This window comes from Vigna umbellata, chromosome 1 (assembly GCF_029865625.1).
Source record: "Vigna umbellata cultivar VRB3 chromosome 1, Vumbellata_1.0, whole genome shotgun sequence".
Classification (NCBI taxonomy): Eukaryota; Viridiplantae; Streptophyta; class Magnoliopsida; order Fabales; family Fabaceae; genus Vigna; species Vigna umbellata.
The window spans coordinates 50,935,958-50,961,546 of NC_142165.1; the positions used below are offsets into that span (position 1 = coordinate 50,935,958).

Here is a 25,589-nt window from a genome sequence, read left to right on the forward strand (position 1 = left end):
ATTTTAATTACAGTGAATAATAAAAATTGTAGATTTGTATGTAAAAAAAAAATCTATATAGAAGTTTAACTTTTGATGAAAGAGTAAAATTGTAACATCCGTTTTAACGTCACTATAGAGCATCACATATTTAATAAGAAATAATAGTTAACTTAAAAGAAAATATATAAAATGTTATTACGGTTATCTGATCATAACTATAACACCAACTTTATATACAACGATATTCTAATATTAAGACCTACTCTATATTGAAGCTAAAGGTTTTAATAGAGTTTTATAAAACATCAAATATACACATGAAATTACTTATATTGTATGCATTTGTACCTTCGTCATCCAACACCTGTTCAACTAAAACTTTTTCCTCTATTCACACCATTAAAGTGATCATTGCAAAAGAGAAATATAATCATACAAACAAACAAAAACAAAATAGTAAGCTAATTTTACCAAAGAAACATTCATACAATTAAGTTATGAATATAACATTAAACACTCTTAAATCAAACAAATCATAAGTATACTCATTGCCTCTAGACTTCACCGTCTGAATACATGTATTAATACCAAACTCTAAGGGTCCATCACTTATGTGTGGTGGGACAACTTGATCACTCAAGCTACCACACACAAGGTTAATCCGTCAAATATTTGTGGCCAAAAAAAGTCATTAGACTAAGGACCTCCTGCTACTCTTTACAACATATCACACCCTTATCTACTTGAGACTCAATGGTTATTAAAGTGTCAGGATAATCCCAAATACGAAACCCATACATCAATACATACACTAAAGAGCACCATTACAATCTCTTGGAAATTCTTCTCACACCACATGCCTTACATAATCAAAACCATATTTACAATCCATGAATCATTCCCAATTCCAAATAAGCATGCATTGAATTCATTTTAAACCACTTCAAGCAAAACAGGAATTAGTACACACAAAACATGCACTAGCTTTGCAACAGGGAACACTCAGTGCCAAGTCTAGCGCTCAGCGCCAAAGCTCTTGCACTTTCTTTCATTTAGCACTAGAAACCTATCGCTCAGTGAATTATCAGTAAATTAAGTTATAGACCTACAATGGTAATTGACACTCGGCACTACCTTACCACTGCTCAATGCCAGACCATTTGCACTTTGGACCACTCAGTTGCAAAAGTAGCATTCAACGTCATACCAATAAACTACACATTCTCAAACTTTGATATGATGAACCAAGTACCAAATCCAGTGACCAAATTAGTATTCCTAACTCAAAGACTTATCCAAATATGTGTTTTAGTGTTCAAGAGAATACCAATTTGTTTAAACAACTATAAACTTAGTTTTATCAACTCAACCAAGCCAAATTAATTCTATAAATACATTCATTTTGGAAACAACATATTTCAACACTAATATCAAATAATCAATACCTAATTTCATCCACTGATCGACAACACAAGTGCACTATCAAACATCAATCCCAGCAAAAATATGTATATTATACCACCAATTTTAGACAATTTCAAACATGTCAAACTACATTCTATTATAAATCTTAAACAAATTTTCACAATGATAAAATCAAATCAAACATTAATTCCAAATAAATCACAATCATTAATCATGCACACACTAATAAGATTACATTAGAACTCAAGAGCAATGGTATTTAACTTTCCTTATCTGTTAAAAGCTCAAGTTGCTCTAAGAGACATAAAACGACTCCCTCAGCTCAAGGGACTCTATCTATTACTACAAACCACATAAGCATGATCCGAGTACGTCATTAGGACCATTGATAAACAAAAAGTACTATAGAGGACTCAGAGAACACATGTGCTGACCAAAAGCTCACATGCATAAGAAAAGTACTAAACCAGAGAGAAAAACAAAAACTAACTCTTATGCAAGAATTGATCGGACAGAGTTAAAGACTTTGTCGTAGTGATCACTTAGGTACTCTATGATGAATAAGGCATGAGAAGACTTAGAGAAATGGTAAAAAATTCTCAAGGGACATGTTTTAGAGAAATAATATATTTTAGATAATAAAACTTACTAACTAAACTTCTATCTGTATTTTTGAACTTTTAATATTAAAATAAGTCAATTTTATTATGTAGAACATCATATTACTTGTCATACTCAATTTTCTATATCTTCACAGAAATTATCATTTTAATTTATACTAATTTCTGCATATGTGTATAATATAATTATTCTTTTATACATGTTTAACTTGTTAAGACATTGGGAAGAGAATGAATTTTAGTTTAAAAAGAACATAAAACATTAAGCATTTAAGATAATTTTTTAATAAAATTTGTTTTTTGAATTGACTCTCTTATAAATTATATAATTAATTTAACTATATAAACTATTTAAACATTGGTGTATGTTATATACTTAGTGCAGTGATAAATGATAAGTTTTGAATGTGATTGTTTAAGTCACCTTGTGACACATATATTAATTTGATTATGAATTTATTAATATAAAAGGTTGTGGAAAATATTACATATATGAAATATATGCATGTACACTAATATTATATATACACTTTTAACTTACTATGAACCATGAACTCTGAGTTTGGATACCTTAAATGTTTATAATAGTTAAGTATCAATATTTGATAAAACATCCTTAATACAAATATTGTGAAAAGCGTTAATAATACTTTTTATTGAATATTCTAGGTTTAGATTCATGTGTTGATTTTTATTTATATAAGATTGATTTATATATATATATATATATATAGATAGATAGGCACTGTAATCACAGTTGACATTATTATACCATATTGGATTACATGGATTATTTTTGACATAAGAAAACATATCCAACATATTTTCCATTAATAAGAGTTAACTTTTTTTGTTTGCGATTTCAAATTTACATAATGTAACATAAAAAAATAGGTGAAAATTATATATAAGAGTCATCACATAATAATAATATAAAATAATTTTTGGAAATAAAGTTAACTTACAGTTATCCTAAAATAACCAAAAATTTAAAACTTTACAAAATTTTATCCTAACACAAAACTATATACATGACCAAACGGTCCCTACAAAATTATACACAAGACCGAACAGCCCTAGTCTAAGCAGCTGGGTCCTCTCCATCCGGCGTCTGCTCCAAAGAACCCTCATCATCCTCTGCTCACACTCACAGGATGATCATTGCAAAAAGGAATACCGAACGAACAACATATACAACATATACAAGATAGAAAAGAAGGGTAAGCTAGTGAAATTTAATAGTCATGTGAGCATACGATTCAAACAAATAGATCAGATAATCATACATATGTATAAAGCATATGAACACATATTGACCGACCACTTTAACTTGACCGTCCAGACTAGTATGAATATGTAGTTATGGTCGTTCATGCACTCGTGGGTGTAGTAACTGGAAACTCATCAGTTGTCACACGAGGTTAGCCCGTTATCACTCACCGTAGGTTCCCCCTAGGCTAGGGCCTCCTACTATTCTCACGACATGACTTACCCATCTCTACTTGAGAATTGGTAATCACTAGAATTTTAGGATGAACGTTGATAATGCTAAATTTTACCATTATTTAAGCATCAATTTAGTAGCAAAATCAACTCCTTTCTAACTTATAACTTGTTAAATCCTCTTCTTTTGTCTTGTTTTCTGAATAATTGTGTTTATGGCTACTTTGATGTACTTTCATCGATAATCCCTTATTTTGTAGCTAATAATGAGCTTGGAAGAGTCTCCAATAATGTCTAAAGCTGAACCAACCACTAGAAGCAAGCAGATCTGCGGAAAAAGTGAAAATGATGCAGTGCTGAAAAGTCAGGCCCGGGCCCCCCTGGGTCAGGGGCGCCCAGCGCCACCTGCACAGAAGCCAGTTTCTGCGTGCTGGTCGCGCCCGGGCGTGAGAAATGGGGCGCCCGGGCGTGACTTTCCAGAGAGTTTCAGGCCCGGGCGCGACTGAGGGGGCGCCGGGCGCGACTTTTGCTGATGTGTCAGATCCAGCTTATTTAACCCTAAAACGTGAAGGGGAAAGGGTATTTGGTTCTTTGGAGGCACGATTTCACTCAGAGGAGAGCTTGGAGGGCTGCTAGGGTTCGTGGGAACACTCCCTTCTTCCTCTTGGGTTTTTCATCTTCTTCCATGGCCATTTTGTAAGCTTAAAGGCTCTCCATGGGAATGGAGAGCCAAACCCATCTTGTTGGGATTAGTTGTAGCCTTTGAATTCTTGTGTAATTGTTGAATGATTTGATTATATATATGCCTTTTCTATCAATTGCTAGTATTCTTGTTTGCGATCTTAAAGCTTGCATGTAATGGGGACGTTCATGACTTGATTTTGGGGTTTCATGGATTATGGGGACGTAAGATGAAATCTTGAACTGAAATAAGAGTCCTTGTGGTCATTGATTCTAGGGATGGAAGATGATTCACATGTTGTCTTAGATCCTAGCTCTTAATGCGGGTTTGCTTGTTAGATTGTCCAAGAGATTGGAGTTTGATAAGGAAAACCTAGGCTCTTTCACCTAAGGGATTAGGGCTAGAGTGTTTTAGTGGATTGACTTTAGTAAATTGATAGAGAGGAGATGAAATTAGTTATACACAAGAGTGCATTGGTGAAAACTAACCTTAACAATGTCATTTCATACCATTTCTAGTCTTTTCCATTTCCAAGTGCCTTCAATACCAAAGTCCAACCTTGTAATTACTTGTGAATTTATCTTTTTGCACTTGTTTGTAAATTGATGTTATGTTCTTGAGTCTATATGAGTTGTTAATCGCACAATTCTCTAGTATTACGAGTCTCTTGGGAAAATGATACCTGGTCTTACCGGTTTATTACTTGAACGATTCGGTACGCTTGCCGAAATCGACCAACAACGTCGTGGATTTCGCTGTCCACATTCATACTTTACCACCACTTTGATAACCCATCACTGAGACATTCCTTCTTGGAATTCTCTTTCATACCAGTTGAAACATAATCCTTTATAAAAACATCCACTTCATTATTCATACATAGCATGTTCATATAACTGAATTTAAATAAGTTATCAAACAACAATGGAAACCGCATGCAAGACCGAACACGTTGCGTACGTTGGAGACCGAACGGTTTCTCACTACCCCAAAGAATAGGACCGAACGGTCTATAATAGGTAAGGCTGAAGAAGTGGCTGAACACTATTAAGGATCTAAATCTAACGTAAGGCCGAATACAGTTAAACATTAATGTAAGACCGAATACTACTATGAGACCGAACACTATAATAACCAAATCACTAGGGCTAAACCGAACACCTATAACTTAGACCGAACACTTTAGAGCTTAGACCAAACACTAAAACATGACCGAAAGATCATTAACAGATAAGGTCCATAAGAGGCTGAATATAGTTAAGACCGAACACCAATACAAACAGAGTATTAGTGTGAGACCGAGAACTTAGACTATACCAGATACTTTATCTAGGTCGAACACTAGGTCAAGACCGAAAACTATAACTAGACCGAACGCTATATTCAATCGAATGATAATACAAGACCGAGTGCTAGTACAAAACCGAGCACTACTAAGACGAATGTTAGTACAAAACCGAGCACTACTAAGACCGAATGCTAGTACAAAACCGAGCACTACTAAGACCGAACGGTCATGAACTGGGAAGACTCTAAAGAAACTGCATCCAGTTAATGACCGAACACTTGAATATGACCGAGCGGTCAACAGCGCATGCTCAACTTTCTGCATAATTCTGCATAACTTCTGCAGAATAATGAACACGCTAGACTTTATCCAAACTAACATTTTTTCCAACTTCTAATCCTCCAAACCTGAATCATATACCCATTTACACCTATCCAATGGTACCTAAATCTTTCTAACATCATTTCAAAGAATCCCAAACCAGAATTCACTCCAAAATCTACAACTCAATGACCACAGCATTTAACATCCCACACAAACAATGTCGAACACACAAACATTCAATTTCACACATGCAAAACCATCAAACAACATTTTCATACATCATCAACCAATCAATTAAATTAACTAGCTTCCCTTACCTCTTAACCGAACCGAAGGGCTTCTACCCTTCTAGAAATTTGCTCACACCTCCAGAAAATCCTAAGAACACCTATAGTTTACTGATTTGTGAGAAGAGACCAACCAAATTACCAAAAATGAAGTTAGAAAGGGAAAGAGAAGACTGATGAACACATGCAAACAACAAGGCTTACTTGCATGTGCTAGAAATTCAAAAAATTCACAAGAATTAAAGGAACGAAACTTACCAACTTTAAACACTAAAACGATCGGTGGAATAGAAAGCTCTCGACACCAAGATTGCTTTGGTTTAGTCTGATTGTTGAACAAATGAAGTGAGATTGAAGGAATCTAGAGAGGAGGAGAAAAGAAAATAGTAAAAGAATTTGGAGAGATATAGTTGTATTCAAATAATGGGACGAGACTTTTGAAACTTTCATTTATATACTACTCTTATTTTAATCTAAACTGCTCGGTCATATCCTTTGCTTATACATGTCTGCTCCAAACTTCTTTAAACCTCTTTGCTTTTACATATTGTATCCAAACTTCTTTAAACCTCTTTGCTTTTACATATTGTAACGAGGAAAACATGAACATTGTAAAAAAAATTATTATCATTTATCAATTTATAAAGATCAATCACATCCATGACTTTTTCACTCATTCTTTTTTACCTTATCTTACAATTGTTTACTTAATAAAAAAAATTAATTATTATTTTTTTTTCTTGTCCATTTATTCACTTTCTATCATCACATTCAAACATTATTAGTGTTGTTTTTTTTTATATTTAAAAAAATTGCGTAAAATTCTTCCATTTACTAATAAGTGAAAAAGAATTTCAGTAGCAGTTCCAAAAAAAGTATTGGAAATTTAATCCTATATGCATTTTAAGAAAAAAAAACTATTGCGTATAATTAAAAAAAAAAAACCTATGCTGATTTAATTTAATCAAATTATATAAAATAAATTTTGTTGGTTAGTTTTCAACATTAAAGAAAAATACATTATGCATGATGAAACCTTTACAAGTAACTATATACTTTTTATCTATCACTATTTTGAATTAGTTATCAGTTCTTGCCATTAAAAAAACATTAATTATAGATAAATAAAATTGATTGACAATAGATAAAAATTTATTGATTAAATTTATTGACAGTAGATTATAATAATAAAAAATTATTGAAAAAATATTTATAAAAAAATTTAATCAATGAATTGATAACTACAAGCTTTTAGATAAATATTTATCTATTGGTACAAAATGTTTGTTAGTTAAATTTTATTGATAATATTCATCAGTGATTATCGATAAATTTTGAGCGTTGGTCAAATATACTGTTATCATTATTAAATCTATCTTCCTATTCCGTCTCCTTATGTTTTTTTTTGTTTTTTTTTTCTTCCTTCACTTCTCATCCTCCACGTAGTTGCCGTTGTATAGAGTTTCTACTCCTCACCACCTCTATTAGTATTGACGTGACATTTGTCGTTATTTCTCATGTACACCATTCCCCACCCCTTTACCCTTGTCTTCTACCACTAGTAGAACCTTTAAATTCTCCTCCTCCCTTCTTCTTCTTCTATTATTTCTTTCATTCATCTCCACTTAATTTATAAAATTTGTCATATTTGACGAAAAAATTGGTTCTTATTTTATCGATAGATTTACTAATGAAAAAGATATATGTCAATAATAAAAATTCTAGATTTTTAAAAAATTCAACGGATGGGTATCAACAAATTTTGAAAAAAAAAACATTACCAATGCATTTTAAAGAGATTTAATCAATCAGATCTAATATTATCGTCGAATTTATTTTTGTCGGTAAAATTTTATTGATAATTATAAAATTTCTTATAATGTAATAACAATGTTAATTGCATTTAATAGTGGTGTAGCATGAATTAAGGTTTTCAAAGCCAAACTTTTAATAATTATATTTCATTTATTAATATGGAATTAAAGTAGAAGGAGATAAAAATTAGGCATGACAGCTCAAGAGACTCAATCAATTTTATTTTGAATTATAATGAGTTGAATAAAAGATATATTAACTGATATGGATCTATTCAAAATTTCAATAAAAAAGATGGATCCGATTTAATCTATTCAATAAAATCCAATTCGTCTATTAACAAATTTTATTGTAGAAGTTCATCCATTTTTCTTTTCAAAAATATATATTTTTTTTAAATTCCAAAAAAGTTGAGACAATCTTAAGAAAGTTTTCAAAAGGATAAATTTTTAGTCAGATTTAATCAAGAAAAATTTAGTTGGAACTATGTTAATCCATTAAGTCTTGAAAAATCATTTATTGAATTCTTAGAAACAATTGATAAATTATTAACTCTAAAATTAAATAGATAAATTCAAATATGTATACTTTTATATGTTGAATGCGGATGAATTAGATAGATTTACTTTTGAATGAGCACATGAGTGATGAAAAAAAGCCAATTTTATTGGTAAAGTTCAATCAGATATCTTCAAATACATAAAGATATTTAGAAAAGTTAACAAAATTCCAACAAATCAAATAATCAGCTTCTGAGTTATGAAATTTTTATTTAAAAAAGTTACAATAAATTATAGATTAGATGAGCGCCACTTTGGAGAACCAATTCTTGCCCAAAAGCTCAAAAAAGTTGCTTACTTGTGAAAAACAAGTGACGAAGGAGAGAAGAAAAACACATGAAAGTATAGTATATTACTAGAGAAAAAGAAAATATATCAAAGGTTCTTGATGAACCCACATTACCAAAAAGGAGTTCTGCCACATCACTTGCTATGTTCTGCACTATTTTTCCATCTTATTCCTTCTTCCCTCTCCCTTGAAAGCCTTCCATTGGACCTAAAATAATTTCCCTGGACCAGCTTCCATGCCTAAAGCGAGTTTGTATGTTGCTGGAACAACAATCTCACGTGGTTGTGTCAATGTACCTACTAAAGTACATCTTATCCACTACCTATTCAACTAACATTAACTTGTCACCAGAGAGACCTCATTATTCTCTCCATGATTGGCTACTTTGCAAAAGAATCCTAAACGCTCCAACAAGGCCTTCTGTAGCAGGAAATGTCAATTTATACATACCACCGATAACTTTCACACAGAAGAGGCTAAACAAGTTTAGAATAATGACTCCGATGATTTGAATTTTGAGATATTGACAGTCAATAAAGTTGTCTGAAAGTATACTGTTGAACATCAATGTTTCCTATCAAATACATAAACTTTTCCTTGCCTCAAGAGCAATAATAATTTATATAGCATAAGACTACCCAGAAAGAATAATGCCTCCGCAACCTGAATACATGTCCCACTGCTTGATTTATTAGTATGGAAGAGCCTGGTTAAACAAAATTCCAATCTCTTCGTGGATTTGAACAATATCTTTATGACCGGTCAAGAGGGGTTTAGCAACGCCCATGCTATTGAATCCATTTGGTAGCCAAGATACACCTGCATAAAATATTCTTGTGAGGCTTTCCCAAATTTTGCTTCATAACACGGTTGACGAAAATATCATCCGTCAAATATGATGTACGGTTAAGAAAACATCATTGTAATCCACATAATCATCATACTGATATTCTAAAATGACAAACAAATGCTCAAAGCCACAAATCTTGCAAACAGCTATCAATGCCCTGGAACAAGTCCTTATATTACATAAAAAATAGACAGACAAGTTTGATCCACTACAGGTTAACGAAAAACAACACGTAGTCAAGCATTTTCCCGGGATTCAAATGATGTTCGAGACAAGGCTGAATGATTATTCCATGTCCAATGGCAAAATGAACAATCCCTTTGACAAGTGTTTTGCGCATGGGATTCATGGATTTAATTTCTTTCATTCTCTGTAAGACGCAGTTACATCAAAGACAGAAATTCCAGGGTGAACGAACGCAACATCACCCATGCAACAGTCCACCAGTTTTATATAGAAACTATTAGTATACTTCTCTCTCATAATGTTGCCTGTACTTAAGAAAAAAGGGAAGGATCAACAATTAAGAGTCAATACTTTTACATTTAAGTTACTTAACATGGCCCACAGCTCCATTTTTCATTTCATTGTAAACCCAAATATAAATTGCAATTGCAACTCCTGGAAGTGAAAATTAAAATCTAATTTTGATCTACTTTCGAAAGCAACATTAGAATAAGGATATATTCACAATATCAATTGGAGATGTACCTCTCATAACTCCCTGGTTTTACCATAGCATAGAGTTTTATAATCGTTAGTCGGCTTAGAAAAGGTATAGCAGCATTAAACTACCTCTAGGCTGGAGTTTTACGGGCAAATTTCAGACCGTGGTTGGATATAATACATACTTTAGAAACCAAGCACACAATACATTGAATAACCATGGGGGTATGTGCCACGGATAGATTTTATGTAAGTTGAGGTTAAGTATACTTATACAAATATGCTTACCCAAAATGCAGTCATTTCAGTTTATTATCAACCAGTAAATAACAAAGGAAAACCATTAATAAGAGGCAAGCAGTACCTAAGTTCATGTTCACCAATAATCACGGCAGGAGCATAGCCCGTCTTTAAAATGGTGGAACCTTTTTGCATCTCGAATAATGAGTTCTCTACCTACAAGCTTAGAGATAATCTTTAGTGCTGTGTGGCAATCACCACAAACACGGAGGTTCTTAATAACTCTGATGGGAGAGCGAGCGGAGCTGCTAAGGAGACCATAAGCAACAGCAAGTCTCTCACTGTGGGCAAGAAGAGCTTCTTCTTTGCCTTCCTGGTCTATGTCATGCAACACAAATTTTGTTTCCGCAATATAGCCAGCTTCTTTCATTTGTGACCTTAGACCTCTCAACAAAGCATATATCTTATCATTTTCAGGATGAGATGTATCTCCTGCTCGATATTCATGAACACGACTCCTTACTTCAAGAAGATTTTTGCTTGCTAACTTTTTTTCTTTCTCTTTTGACAAGTCTGAGGCTTTAACAGGTACAAGGCCAGCCTTTGATTGTTCACTTAATCGAGATGAATCTAGCTGCTCAAGTAGCTCAGCACAGCGATCCCCCAGCCCAGAGTTCCCATGAACTCTACACAGATTCATCAAAGTCTCCCATATATCAGCACTTGGCTCCATTGTCATTTTCTCAATGAATTCAAAGGCTTCATCAAGATGCCCAATGCTGCCAATCATGTCTACTACACTGACAAAATGAGCCATTGATGGTATAATGCCATAATCTCTGATCATGGATTCAAAGTGCAGCATTCCCTCATCAATATCTCCCAGCACACTACATGCAGATAGAACTGCAATGAACATCTGCCCATCAGGTTTAAGTCCCAGGTTTTTAAATTGAGTAAACAGATCAATTGAATCTTCTGCAAACCCATTCTTTGCAAGCTGTGTTATCATAGTATCCCAGGTAGTCAAATTGCGCTCAGGCATAGTGTTGAAAATGTTGAGAGCATCATCTACAGAACCACATTCAAAATACATCTCTAATATTCTATTATAAGTGCTGACTTGCAGAGGTGACAGATGTTGTAAAGCATGTCTGTGTACAATTTTCGCCTCTTCAAGAGATTTAGTCTCCCCACATTGGCGCATTAATTCCAAACAGCGAGGCAAATCCACAGGAATAAGTAGTTTTTCCAGTAATTCCAAAACTTCAACAGCTTCCTTCACTTTACCCTCATTGCAGAAACTGTCTAGTTCCTCAAGTGTACCTCTATATGGACTATCATTAGATGCCTCATTTGATTCACCACCAGGATTTGCATTGTTCGATAGATGAGAACCAACAACCATTGATCTCTGTGAAATATTAAAGTTTGGAGAATATTGACCATCTTTAAGACTCTGCTGAAACTGTCCAGAACCTGAGTACTGTTGAGGCGTCTCATTACCCTCTTTGTATTGAACAGTTGATGGCTGCTGAAAACAATCACTGTTTTGGTTCAAGCCCCCTCTAGGATTTCCCTGTGATTCTAAAAGCCTAGGTGAAGTATATGGATTGAGAGACTGCATCCTTTGTCCAGGATCTTGTGTCCAACCATGATTATCAGCGAATGCATTTGGATGCATCCCAGATGCCCGTGCATTATCAACTCCTACCCCAACTTTTTGTTGCATTTTCATTTTGTCTTGACCAAAGTATCCGTTGGCATTTCCATTATGTCCCACCAAATTATTCTTAATGTTTATGGGCACATTTATATGGCCTCCATCTGCAATCTGACGAGCTGCATAAGAATTTTGCTCCAAATTTGCATGATTATTCCAATAAGAGTGACTTGAATTTGCTTGGGCAACATAATCAGGTCTTTGCTTATTCAAAAACTCATTAGTATCAGCCTTCTTCCGGCTTTCCTGATAAAACCCAACATGACTTTGCTGGTAACCTAAAGAATCATCATTTTGATGACCACCACAAAACTGAAAATCAGTCCTTTCAACAGCAGTGCTCATAACCCTCAATGTATTCAGGCCTTTGATACAGTCTGCAATGTGTTGTAAAGAACATTGTTTGCACAACTTCAAAAGAGAACTAACAGTAACTGATGAGGCTCTCTTGGTTGACATTAGTTGGGAGTTAATATAATCTGAGGAAAGACATTGAAAATAAAATCAAGTCAGAAAAACGGAACTGACTTAGTGCTGAATATGTACCTAACATTTTCTACTTCTTACGAACTAAGGTTCAAAGCATTGTTCTTAACTTGCAGACTTAATATTAATAGGACATATTCATTCAATAGCACTTATTCATCTGCCTAAGGTATGAAACCAGTCAGCCTACTATATGTACAAGTCATATGAAATCACAAAAATTCTTATAATCACAAATACACAAGGATATGGAAAGATATGTTAACTCAATTTCAAATAATCCTAAGCCAATGCTAACATTATCAACTCCTACAAAGCAGAAACAATGTTAATAGCGACAGACCACAATAAAATGATGTGCTCAGAATAAATTCAAAACCTAAAATCAGTTGAGGAAATACTACAGTCTGACGGAATTTTCAGAGTAAAGGAACATTCCAAACACCATTATGATTCCATGGAAAGACAGATTTCACGAAAACTACAAAAATAATTCACTATTACCTACAGCACAAATCTGTAAAAACTTAGTTAGCTAAAGATTGTCTAAGGTAAAAAAATCCGATAACAAAATTATAGCAACATAGGATGACCTATAGAGATCACATTGCCAACCTTTCCCTAAACTTGACTGGTTTAACTATTCTCTCCTTCCCTCCCCTGTTTTAATATAGTTTCAACTTCATTTTATCCCTTACGTTATCTGAATAATCTGATAATTTGCTTTTTAAACACAAGAATGTCAATTCTCGTGTTATCCAAGAGATTGTGGTTTATGAGAAGTATTTTAAACATATAAATCAAACTTTATTGCAATTATAAACGAATTGCAATTATCAAAAAATCAAATTGCAACCTTCCAACCACAATCTGTGAATAGATATTATTCAATCTCTGAAATGCTCAATTTAGAAATAAAATCAGAATCATACACAAAAAATATGCAAGCAAATTAAAACACCACTGAAAAATTAATGTTACATATGACCCCAACAAGCACAGAACAAAATATAATCCTTAATTTCCAATAGTAGTCGCTTTTTTTTTAATTTTAAAAAAGAGACCGAATTCCAAACCCTAAATACTGATATACACAAATTCCTCACCCAAATTGGATTGTATCAAAATACAGCGTGTACACAGTTAAAACGCGGACAGAAAATTGCAAAGGGTAAAGGAATTAAGATGAAGAGGGGGAAGAGAATTGAGAGGGATAAAGGGAAAGGAGGAAAATGACAACCTGGGAGAGTCAGATTAAAATCTTAGCTATCACCAAGGTTCAAAGGATAAGAACCTTTAACCAATTCAAGAATATTGTGCCACTTCCAAGCTACCCCTGAGTCCCCTGAATCCAAACAAAATAAAAAATGTTTAAGACAAAAAAAAAGTACTGTCATCAAGGTCACAGCTTTCTAATTGGGGTTCAGTGACGAGTGTCATAAGGGTTTTTATCTTGCGAAGGTTACAAAGGCTTCAACTTTGTTCAATAACCCTTTGTTTTCAATCGCTCTTCAACCTTACATTCAAACACCAAAGCGTTAAGGTATGCATGAATATTACAGTAGCAACAAGATTAGAGGAGAGGTTAAAAACCGGTTAAATTTTCCCTACAACAAGCCACGGTTCAAATTAACTGAACTTGAATACTGAACAATGGTATAGAAACTCGAACACTTACAAATCATAATCAGCAAAACAAACTGAACACCAACGTTGCAACAGAGATGAAGAGGTATAGAAGGAGAGTCTGAGAGTGACGAGAAGAAGGGTTCTTCGACAGAGTGGAAGCAGTGTTCCTTACTTCGTAAGGACGAGGGAGAAGCCCATTAGGGTAATGACAAACCGGATCAACCCAGTTTCCTCGACCCGACCGGGAAATCTCTGACCAAAATATTGACAGAGAGATAGGTATTGATGAATAAAACCAACAAATAGATATTAACAATTAAATATGATTTTAATCTTTTTAATTTTGATGCGAGATTGTAATTTTTTTATTTTTTAAATTTTAATATAATTTAGTTTTAAAAGTCTAGAAATAAAAAATATAATTTAAAATGTAGATCAATACGTAAAAGAAAATTAATATGATTAGATTAAAAAAATTATTTATTTATTTATAAAATTTAAAATCAAAAAGTCAAATTTTAAAAGGATAAATTTTAATTTTACTTCAAATTTAAAATTATAAACACATTTAATCCAAATATTAAAGTACATAGTTGATTATTTTTAATTATAGATGCTAATTTAAATTTAAAATAAATAACTTCTTAAATAATTATTTATTTAAAAAGAAAATATTAATCATTAAAATGAGAAAATATATATTCAAATTATAAGAAGTTAAAAATATTAAAATAATATAAACATTTATTGCGGTTAAAATAATCTAACAGAAAATTATATTTTCTTTAAAAAAATAGAAAATAAAAACACTAATACAAATTATTTGCTTTGACGTAAAAACCAAGTTCATGCATGATTTACATACACCCTTAAATGAAAGTAATGGCACCCTGAAATATCTACACATCTTTAAAACAACTTATCACCTAGGTCTTCATAATCAACGCATATAAATTAAGATAATGATGGTATTTTGACTAAATAAGAAAAACTCATGAATTGCAAGTACTTGTTATATCCAATCAACCATTTTTACATGAATAAACCTTAATTATACTATTGAAATAATAATTAAAACGGTCAATTTCTTTATATACATGTAACACTAATTAAAATATTTTTGAATAAAATAATAATATTGAGGAGGTTTGGAGTATGTATTTTTGTTCTTATTTAAAAGCTGGCCGTGTAATTTCATTATCATATTCTATATATGTAGATAATATATTTGTTTAATATAGAGGATATATTAGAATTTTAAAACATTTAACATTTTTTTTAGTATGGTACTTTCTTTGATTAACCAGGGAGCATATTCTCGTTTTCTTATTTTATAAGATGTCTCAATAAACTTTTTTTTTAATCAAATATCTCTTCATTTTACTTACTTAGGTATGTCAATTTTTACAAAACTCCTAAGATACGATTTTTTTTAACCTTTGGTGATAAGATTCCTAATATATTTGTTTCTTAAAAATATTGTATGTAATATCTCTGTAAATATGGTGTGTAAAGGTTTTTTGAATGCTTAGAACTAGTTTCTATAAGGTGAATAAATGAAAAACATTTTGAATAAAAGGATAGTAAATCACAATTTTTTATTGGTTTACTCAATCTGAGTTACATTTGATTTTTTCTTAAAAACTCTTAAGGGGTTCTACTAATCTTTTTCAAGATTACACAAGTTTTGTCTCTTTAGGATCTCATAGAATATTCTCACTACTCCTGGTTACAATGAGTATTAGTATAATTCCTGATCCATTAGTTAACACGACTAGAATGAGTTTAGCCTCTCTAGGATCTAGCTCTAGACAATTGTATAGACGTTCAACTCAACCTTAGCTAAACAACCAATTATTTGAGTTCTTTTCATGATGTACAACAAATCCACAAATAGATTTTCCAGAAGGTGCAGACGAATAACTCTCAACGAGAGGATATATCTTCAAATACATTACAATTTATAACATTTGAAAGTATTTCTCACTTTATAAATATTTTACTGTCAAAAGATATTGAGCGTTAGATTATATAAAAACACTTTAAGCTTTTTCTCTCTTTTTATGTTGTTATTTTTCTTGCACTTTTTCATCAACAACGTATTCTCTTCAAGCTTTCTTCTATATATAGTTTCTCTTGAAAGATGACCATTAAATCAAGAAGTAAACTTCTGAAGAGTTGGTAGTTTTTCTATGTGAAGTCCGACTTTAATCTACTTTGTAGGGTCTAGAGTTTTTTCTTATAGCCTTAAGTGGAACTTGAGCTTGTACGATGTGACAAAGCAAATAGCTTCAAGGAAACATTGCCAAAATGTTCTTCTTTTCTTGCAACGTCTTTTTCGTGGGTGTCGTGATTTTGATCATATTTTTATACTTTATTGATCTACATGGATATCAAGAACAAAGTTTGCAAGCATCAAAGTACTTTTTCATACATGCATTAAATGTTTTGAACGTTGACAAGCGTTAAGCAATGTAGTGTGTTCAGAACATTAAATCATTTGTCATTTCATTAATAAATGCATCGTTTGGTAAGATAAATCACATATGTTGATGGGGGAAGGGCCAAAAAATATAACAACTTAGAAAAAAAGTAATAACGCAGCGGAAATTCAATCCCTCTTCTTGCGAGAATCTGCGATGAGCACCAAACAAATAGAACAAAAATATAATCCAAAGCACAGAGAGACATAAACAATTTTTAACGTGGAAAACCCCTCAATGCAAGGGTAAAAACCACGAGTCGTCCAAAGTAAAAAAAAATCTACTATGATCAATAATAGGGTACAAAAGAGTCTCCAATAATAACACCAAATGGTGTGTTCAATAAGCCAATTTAAATAATCACAAATGCTTACAAATGAGAACAAAGAAGATGAAAATTCTCCAAAATAGGGTTGCTAGTGCGGGACCGATTTCTCCCAATCTAGATTTTCAATTGACAATCCGAATGTTCAGAATGAAGAACCATATGTCTGGAACCTACTGTCCAAAAATCAGCTCGATCCAACGGTGAACGACTTCACAACGACAAAAACACCAATGCAGGTTTACGGTTATGTGGGAATAACTTTCCCTCTTCCTTTTTTCTCTCACTTGGCTTTTGCCTCTCTTCAATGACTCTAATGTGCCCTACTAATCTGACCCATCTTTATTTAACCTAGTGAGACATAAAGGTCCACATTATTTGGGCTTATTCTCCACATAGGAAGGGAGTCCAATAACCCAACATATGTATTCATCAAATGATATTATCATGAAATACTTTCAAAGACTACAGTGTTTTCATATGTCATTCATCAGACGATGTTTTATATGGAAACTTTTGCTTGATACAACACTATATTGAATAAACATTTTTTTAACCTTCTTATAAGAAATAGACTTTTGTTTTCTAAAAAACCTAGCTTATTTTACTCACATGGTCTATTGAGATATTTCAATTAGAGATGCTTTCTCCTAAACATTGTTTATGATTTTGTAATTCATTTAAACAATTTGGTCTGGAAAGTATTACTTCAACTTCAGACATTATAAGATGTTTTTTAATCAAATGCAACTATTTTAAACATCTTTACTTTAGACAAATTTTCTTAAGCAGCAATATTTTGTTTAATGCTTTTTGTTAAACTTCAAAGCATGGGTTACCTTAGACGGTCTGTTCTCTAGACGAGTTTGTCTTAACACATATGATATTGTTAATGAAAATACTTTTTGGACACTAAGTAAGGGTGATTATATTAATATTTGGAGTAATTGTTGGTGTTTTGGCATCTGCATATCCAAATTGACTTAAGTTTCTTATTTTGATAGAATAATGTTATACTCATTAGTTCAACTTGGACAAGTACTCAGTGAAACTTTTCTCCTTTTGTTGTCAATTTATATGATTTTCTTCTTTAATGGTAAGTGAGATAAGGATGTGTCTAATTGGATTATTGATAATATCGGAGGTCTCGTTTCTCAAAACGTTGGTAAAAACTTATATTCTTTTAGTATGTAATGTGTGGGTTAAGAGAATTTGATTTGGATAAATGTTGTTTAACCACTTAATACTTTTGGTTCTTTTGAAATTGTTGTATGGTCATTTACATGTTGATTTAAAGCTTAAAACAAGGAGTGTGATTTTATGCTTTGTGTGTTCTTTGTATAAGAACAATGTTGATTTTTTTATTTCATTTCTTCTTTCATTGTTCTAGTACTATGCAATCATGGAAACGATTGAATGAAATTTTTAAAGATTTGTAGTTTTTCTTTTTGGATTTGATTGTTGAGTTTATGAAGTATTCTCATAGTCCTTTGCTTAGAGTGATTAAAGTGGTTGTCACAATTGTAATTATCTAAATGATTTGGAGGATGAAAAACTATAGTAAATTTCAAGTTTTAGTTGCTTTTACTTCTGTTGTTTTCTAAATTAAGAAGTTTATGTGTATGGCTTTGAATAAATCTAAGAAGCATACGAGTAACATTATCTCTGATATTTTATACTGGAAATTTTCAATATTCAAAGTAGGAAGGGTATAAAGGTTTCACTCAATGACACAATATGACAAGTTTCATATGCTAGCTTTAAATGAATATTGATGGCGCAACTAATAGTTGACCTAGTTTTGTTGGTATTTTTAGAGGTAGTTGGACAGAAGACGTGGGCAATTGTTCAACTATTTTAAGAGTTCAAACTTTTATCATGTTGGGTTTATGAGGTCATTTATGTTTTAAAGCATGTTTTGAGAAATAATTTTTTGGTGACTCTGATTGGAGTGATTATACTTTAGTTTGTCATGGTCTATTAGATTAATGAATGGTTCCTTAGAGTGTTAGAGGGCAGGAGGTAGGTGTCTGTACTTTTTTAAGCATATGCAGTTCAAAGTTTCTCATGTTTTTTGTGAGAAAAATCATTGTTGATAAATTAACTAATTTAGCTTTTATTCCTAAAGACATTACAAGTGATTTAATGTTTTACCTCCATGTATTTATTTATATATTTTTTCATAATAAGTATATTTTCTCTATAAATTTTGGGTGCATAGATAATTAAAACTCATAGTGATAAGATAATCAAGTCCATGTATTTTTAGTTCAAGATTCCAGACTTACCATTTTCAATATTTTAATAATCATATCTACATAATTTGAGTTCAAACTCATCATTGACTGATCACATAATCATCCTTCAAGTACCTGTGGCCCTTAAACACTATCATTATACCTTTTAAGTCATAATGGTCTTATGCCAATATAGATAGGTTATGTACTCTCACGCATACAACATGTGTGCCACACCACCTTCTTTGTCTAAAAGATAGTCAAGCGGACTATCGAGAATAAAGTGTGAGGCCTGTAATTTATTTTTACCTAGCTAAATTGTGTCCATCAAAATCCAAGGTAACCATATCATCACCATCTATTCCCCCGGAGTCTATTTGACCTTTCTCTAAATTGTACACTTAGTGTATGTATATATTTGTAATATATATATATATATATATATATATATATATATATATATATATATATATATAAAATCCTTGAAATAACATTGTTTTCTTGTCCTTAATTTCTTTCACTACAATTTATTTTACAATCATCGTTCTACATTAACTTTCCACACAATTCTTGAAACTAAAATTTGCTTACAAAATTTCGGCAGCATAATAACTACATTTCAACCTCCCAACCAATTCATATATGTATAATATATAATTATTTCAGTGTTGTACTTATACATTTAATTCCCTCATCCATTAGTTACTTAAAACATTATACAATTGTTGTCCGAAACAGTGTAAATACAAAAAACTAAAATCACAATAACAACAATAAAAAAAAGATAATTTTCGTATATGTATTATATTAGTAAAACAACAAACTTGTTTAATTTATAACTTGTTGTATAAAACTACAAATGATGTGATTTTTTAACCCAACACTAGGAATTCATACCCAATGAATTCGTTTATGAATCCGAAACTTTGAAATTGTATATGAATAGTTACATAATAAAAATGAGCAGATTGTATACTTGAAGAAAATATATCAAAATAAAAAGGTAGAGATTTGGGACGGACCCTATCTTGGTGAAGTTAATGGAAAGGATGATGATATTTTAATAACTTTTTTTAACAATTTTTTGACAACAGATTATACGTGACTATCTTATTGGTTCGTATATTTAAAACAGATCAATCACAAACTACCACATATATTATTGTGAAAAAGTTGTCAAAAAGAGTTGTTAAATAGACTTTTTTCTAATGAAAAATGGAAGGCTCAAAACGATGTATTTCTCCTATTTAAGTTGCCTCACAGTAAACTTTAAAAAAAGAAAAAAATATAGTTTATAGAATAGGATTTAAGAAGAGTAGGAAGAAATAAACCCTAACTTTTGATCTAATTTAATGAAACTATATGACTAAAAATGTAAATAACTAACAAAATGCAAAATGATAAAAGAGAAGAGAAGAAAATAAGAAAAAAAAAACAAGAGAAAGAAGAAAGATAAGAAAAAGTTTATCCTAGGCCTTTCTTTCTCTTTGTAGAAAATTGCTAGAAAGATGCGAGAGATTGTGTTGTATTTATAAGCAAAGCTTTGAACAAAAGGACAATGATGATTTGTAAAAGAAATATATCTTTAATCCTAGTAATTACATTTGGAAGGTTTGAAAAGAAAAAAAAAATGTAGTCAAACTTATCCTTTACATTAAATTTTACATGGCACATGGATAAAGGAATCTTCCTTCTTTGTTCTTATAATGAGTGTACAAAATTTCTTGGAGAAATTAATTTGGTCCACTCATTTATATTGCTTTCATTTGGGACAAAACATTGAGAACGAGTTCATGAGTTTGTAATACACATTTTTGCTATTTTAAACCCTTTAGTAAACTCGAAATAATGTATTTGATAAAAAAACATTTCAACTTATTTTTAATATACATTTCAACATGTATTTATGTGGATTATTGATAATTTATTTTGATTTTCATTTTTCCAAAGTTTTATAATTTTTTCTATAAATTTTATTAGTGATGGATTTTACAATTGCATTACCGAATTTTTTTAGTTTAAATTCCTAGTAGAATTCAAATAACAAGTATCATTATAAATTTGATAATTGTGTATTGAATAAATCATTTTCATTAAAATTTTGAATTTTTTATAAAATTCAACATAATTAATACTAAAAGTCTAATTGTAATTATGAAAAATAGGCAGAGGACTAAATTGTAATTATGAAAAATGATTTATAGTTAATAGAAAAACTCAATTTTGTTCTTGTAAACTACATATTTAAGTGAATAACTTTTTTAAAATAATTAATAATTAATATTTTTTTTGTATATAAAAGATAAGGTTTTGTAAAGCCTAACATTATCTTATTCAGATATTGGGATGTTTTAATCTCATTATTTTCTTTTTTATAAATAGTAGTGATAGATTTTTTTTTTCGACTCTAAAGTCCACCATGTTTATTTTCTACTAAACATCATCAAAGTTTTTTTATTGTTAGTGTTAAATTAGAATTATGTCCAACTAATGCTTGTTAGAATTTTTTTTTTATCAACACTAGCGGTAGTTTTTTTATCAGTGCCAAAAAGATATTTGTTTTTAACACAAGTCAATTGAAATTATTTCTAGATAATATTATTCTAATATTGTTTCTGTTTAAACTTAGAGATATTTATCTATCAACATTAATTTGTTTTCTTTTTCCTACCAACGTTGAAAGGATTGTTTTTGACTAATCTTAATTAATATTTTTTCGTTGATGTTAAAATTAAATATTCTTTATTCACTTTGTTTATATTTTTTTTGTCGTATATTATTGTTATTTCTGAATTGACATTGAATTGAATTTTCTCAACTAATATTAAAGAAATTATTGTTTAACGGATATAAATTATTATTTTTATTAATGTTTATAATGTCTATTTTTTACGTATATGACAATTATTTTTTATCAATAGCGTCAATTCTATTATTTATATTTATTATTATTGCTTTTTCTAATGTTAATTTAGAAAAATCCAGGTTAACACTATCTAAGCTTTTTTTGTCAATGTTAACCGACAAATTTTTTAAACAACACTGATCAAAAAGTCAGCCAACCAATTACACTGTAAAAATAATTTCAATTGATATGAGCTTAATTAATTATAGTTAACATCAGTTAAAAATAATTTCGAATAATGTCAATTAAAAAACTTTATAAATATCAGTTAAATAAATCTTAAGAAATTTTGAAAAAAAGTTAAAATGTTAACACTTTTAAATCATTAACAATGATTTAATATTTAAATATTTTTTTCATAAAGGTTATTTAGTAAAATGAAACTATAACTCTTCCCGCTAGTGTATTATGTATGTTTGTTATATATATATTTTTATTTTTATTTTCTATCGATCAATGATATTTGATTTTATTGTTTATACGTTTGTGAGAATTTTGTTTGATCTATTTAATATGTTGTGAAGGAAAATTTTAGAAGATCTAAACGTAATTGGTTGTAAAGGAATAACCCACCAACCATCAAAGTTGGTTGCGGTGACAGGAGTAGACTAGGTAACAACAATCATAATTACAAGAGTTATTACCACTATACAAGTACTTTTTTTTTTATTTAAAATTAAATTCTCAAACTTCTAAATAAATGTAAAATATTTTGAAATGGAGTGAAAAACTTAAACTCTATTTTGATCCGATACCTTTAATTTTAAAATTTATATTTAAAATTAAAAACTTGCCATATTCCAAAGCCACCCTTAAAAGTTATATTCATTACTTTTTATTATGAGAATTTATACTACACGTCTACTTTTCTTGAAGACAAACGGTGTCGTTTTAATGTTTGGTCGGGACCGTTGTTATTGGTTGCCAGTAATGAGAGTTTTATTAACGAGAAATTTCCACATTTTGTCTTCATTTCCACCCATTATTTAATATTGAAGGAAAATAGATATTCCGAGTAATATGAGAAATAAGTGTTGTTTATATGTAGTTAGTAGGTGATTTTTTCATGGGCTATTAAAAAACGTAATAATTATATAGTTTATAGTTGTAAGTAATGAACAAATAGAATAACGGGTATATTAACTTTCTTTAGCTATTTTAATTATACATGCAATTGAGTATTTTTATTAAAAAAAATAAGGGACGTAAGCGATGAATTGTTTTTTATAAAATTAATAATTATTGATATCATCGTGAACGAAAAATAATAAGAAGTGTGAGATTCTCACTTCATTATTTCTTTTACATAAATATGAATATAGTTAATAAAATTCATGATAGCTTCGTATAATAAAACAATCCTTATGTCACGGCATATTTTAATGAATTACATAATGAAATTTTTTTCTATAAATGCCCTATAACTTATCTAGTCATATAATTGTTCCACTAAACCAAATACATAATTAAGATAATTATCAATATCATACAAACATTAGGAAAAAAACTCACAAAATACGAGGAAAAAAATAATGCCCAAAAAAGCGCGTCCAATATTGAAGGGCTCGGCACCCAACAACCACATTAGCACCCAACAAGAAGACTCCTAAAACACCTTTGCATGAATTTTGGATACTACTTCGAGTGACACTAATTGTATAAAGTTAGTCAGCTCATTGACTTTGGTTTCGCTTAGTGGAGTATAAACTCGTCCAACGAGAACCACGTCGGGGCCCATTGCTAAAGTGACTCCCGACAATGCATTCCTGCACCCTAAAGCGAAAATGCTCCTAAACTTGAAAATTTTAATCGGCGCCTTATGTTGTCACCGAACGCCGTGGCAAAAACCAAAAATAAATGGAAAAGTATAACCTAAAAAAATGACTATAAATGGTACCTTTTACTTCCTTTTTGAATTCATAAAGATGTAAAAACAATTTCTCAATGACACTAATTAAGTCAATTGTTCAATTTAGAACTTTATCATTCAATTACTCAAACAAGCCACAACTCATCATATTAATACAATATAATTCACACCCAAATCATACATGATCACGTCAAATTTTATATACCAATTAAGTCAATTGTTCAATTTAGAACTTCATCATTCAATTACTCAAACAAACCATAATTCCTCATATTAATACAAATATAATTTGCATCCAAATCACACATGATCACATCAAATTTTATATACCAAACTAGATTCAACAAAAAATCATATTGTCCCAAATTATCCTAACATCAACATGCAATAACTCAATTAAGCAAAGTTCATAAAATCATAGACTACGGCTAGCTTCCCTCTCCTGATAAAACAACTCAACGGTTCTAATAGTCAAAACACTTTCAATTCCACAAAATGTTATATCTACATAGAGAAATATAAAAAATAATGATAAGATCATACCATTATAATTATTAATCAACAAATACTCATAAAAATGACTATAAAAACACATGCAAGTCAATCAAACCTACATGCAAAGAGAATAACAAATTGGATCGAGAAAAAAAGCAGAAAATCAATTTACTCAAACTAAGAAGTTGATCTGTTGAACTTGAAGAACTCCCCTCGATGATCACTCTAGCAGTATCATATCTTCAAAAGATGATCTAAAGTGAAAAAGCTTGGATAAAAAGTAGATAATTTCTAAAAAAAATGATTTTTATAGGGATAATATGTTTTAAAATAAGGAAATTAATTTATCAAAAAATTATTTATACTTAAGAGTTTTAAATTAAAATAATAGAGTCTCACCATTTTAAAATATTATTAATTTTAAAATGTCATTTTCTAGTTTCTCACAATATATATGTGTATAACTATTACATATGATCACTTTTGAAAAATATATATTGTGTTAGAATACGTGAAATATAAACACTTTTCGTATATATGGTGGGGTACCGGGTCATGAATTTTTGTTCATATTATAATCAACTATTATCATATACATTTTTCAATTTTTAAAACAAGTCACACATGGTAAGACTAGTTCATTTCTCAACTCACTGAATCCAACTCACTTTTCTCTTAGGTTAAATGAGTCGTGTGATAGTTTTATATGTGTAATTTAGATTATCAATAAAATATGAAAATAGAACATCTCATAACTCAATATATGCACTACGCTTTTAAAAAATTTTGATTTTTAATTACACATGCTCTAAACATATATTTATGAACATTCAATTTAACAAACCTAAAATAGTATATAACTATCTAATACATAAATGTTATTAAGTTGTTTATAGCTAGAGATAAAACATACATACATCATGAATATATTTTTGAATCTTGCTTAACTTATGTGATTTGAGGGT

At 30.6% G+C, this 25,589-nt stretch overlaps 1 protein-coding gene across 3 annotated transcripts; it reads right to left on the reverse strand.

Annotated features, from left to right (window-relative positions):
- Window positions 1-8,757: 8,757 nt before the first annotated feature.
- On the reverse strand, window positions 8,758-14,561 carry LOC148205673 (pentatricopeptide repeat-containing protein At2g34370, mitochondrial-like). 3 transcript variants are annotated; one of them, XM_088103665.1, is made up of 4 exons: window positions 14,359-14,558; window positions 13,921-14,025; window positions 10,596-12,673; window positions 8,758-9,534 (listed from the first exon to the last, which is right to left on the reverse strand). In XM_088103665.1, the coding sequence occupies exon 3, from the start codon at window positions 12,651-12,653 to the stop codon at window positions 10,608-10,610; it is 2,046 nt and encodes a 681-aa protein (XP_087959791.1). In that variant the 5' UTR covers window positions 12,654-12,673; window positions 13,921-14,025; window positions 14,359-14,558; the 3' UTR covers window positions 8,758-9,534; window positions 10,596-10,607. The 3 variants fall into 3 exon arrangements, with proteins under 3 accessions (XP_087959791.1, XP_087959789.1, XP_087959790.1); XM_088103663.1 differs by lacking the exon at window positions 13,921-14,025 and having other exon boundaries at window positions 14,359-14,559; XM_088103664.1 differs by lacking the exons at window positions 8,758-9,534; window positions 13,921-14,025 and adding an exon at window positions 9,687-10,056 and having other exon boundaries at window positions 14,359-14,561.
- Window positions 14,562-25,589: the final 11,028 nt, after the last annotated feature.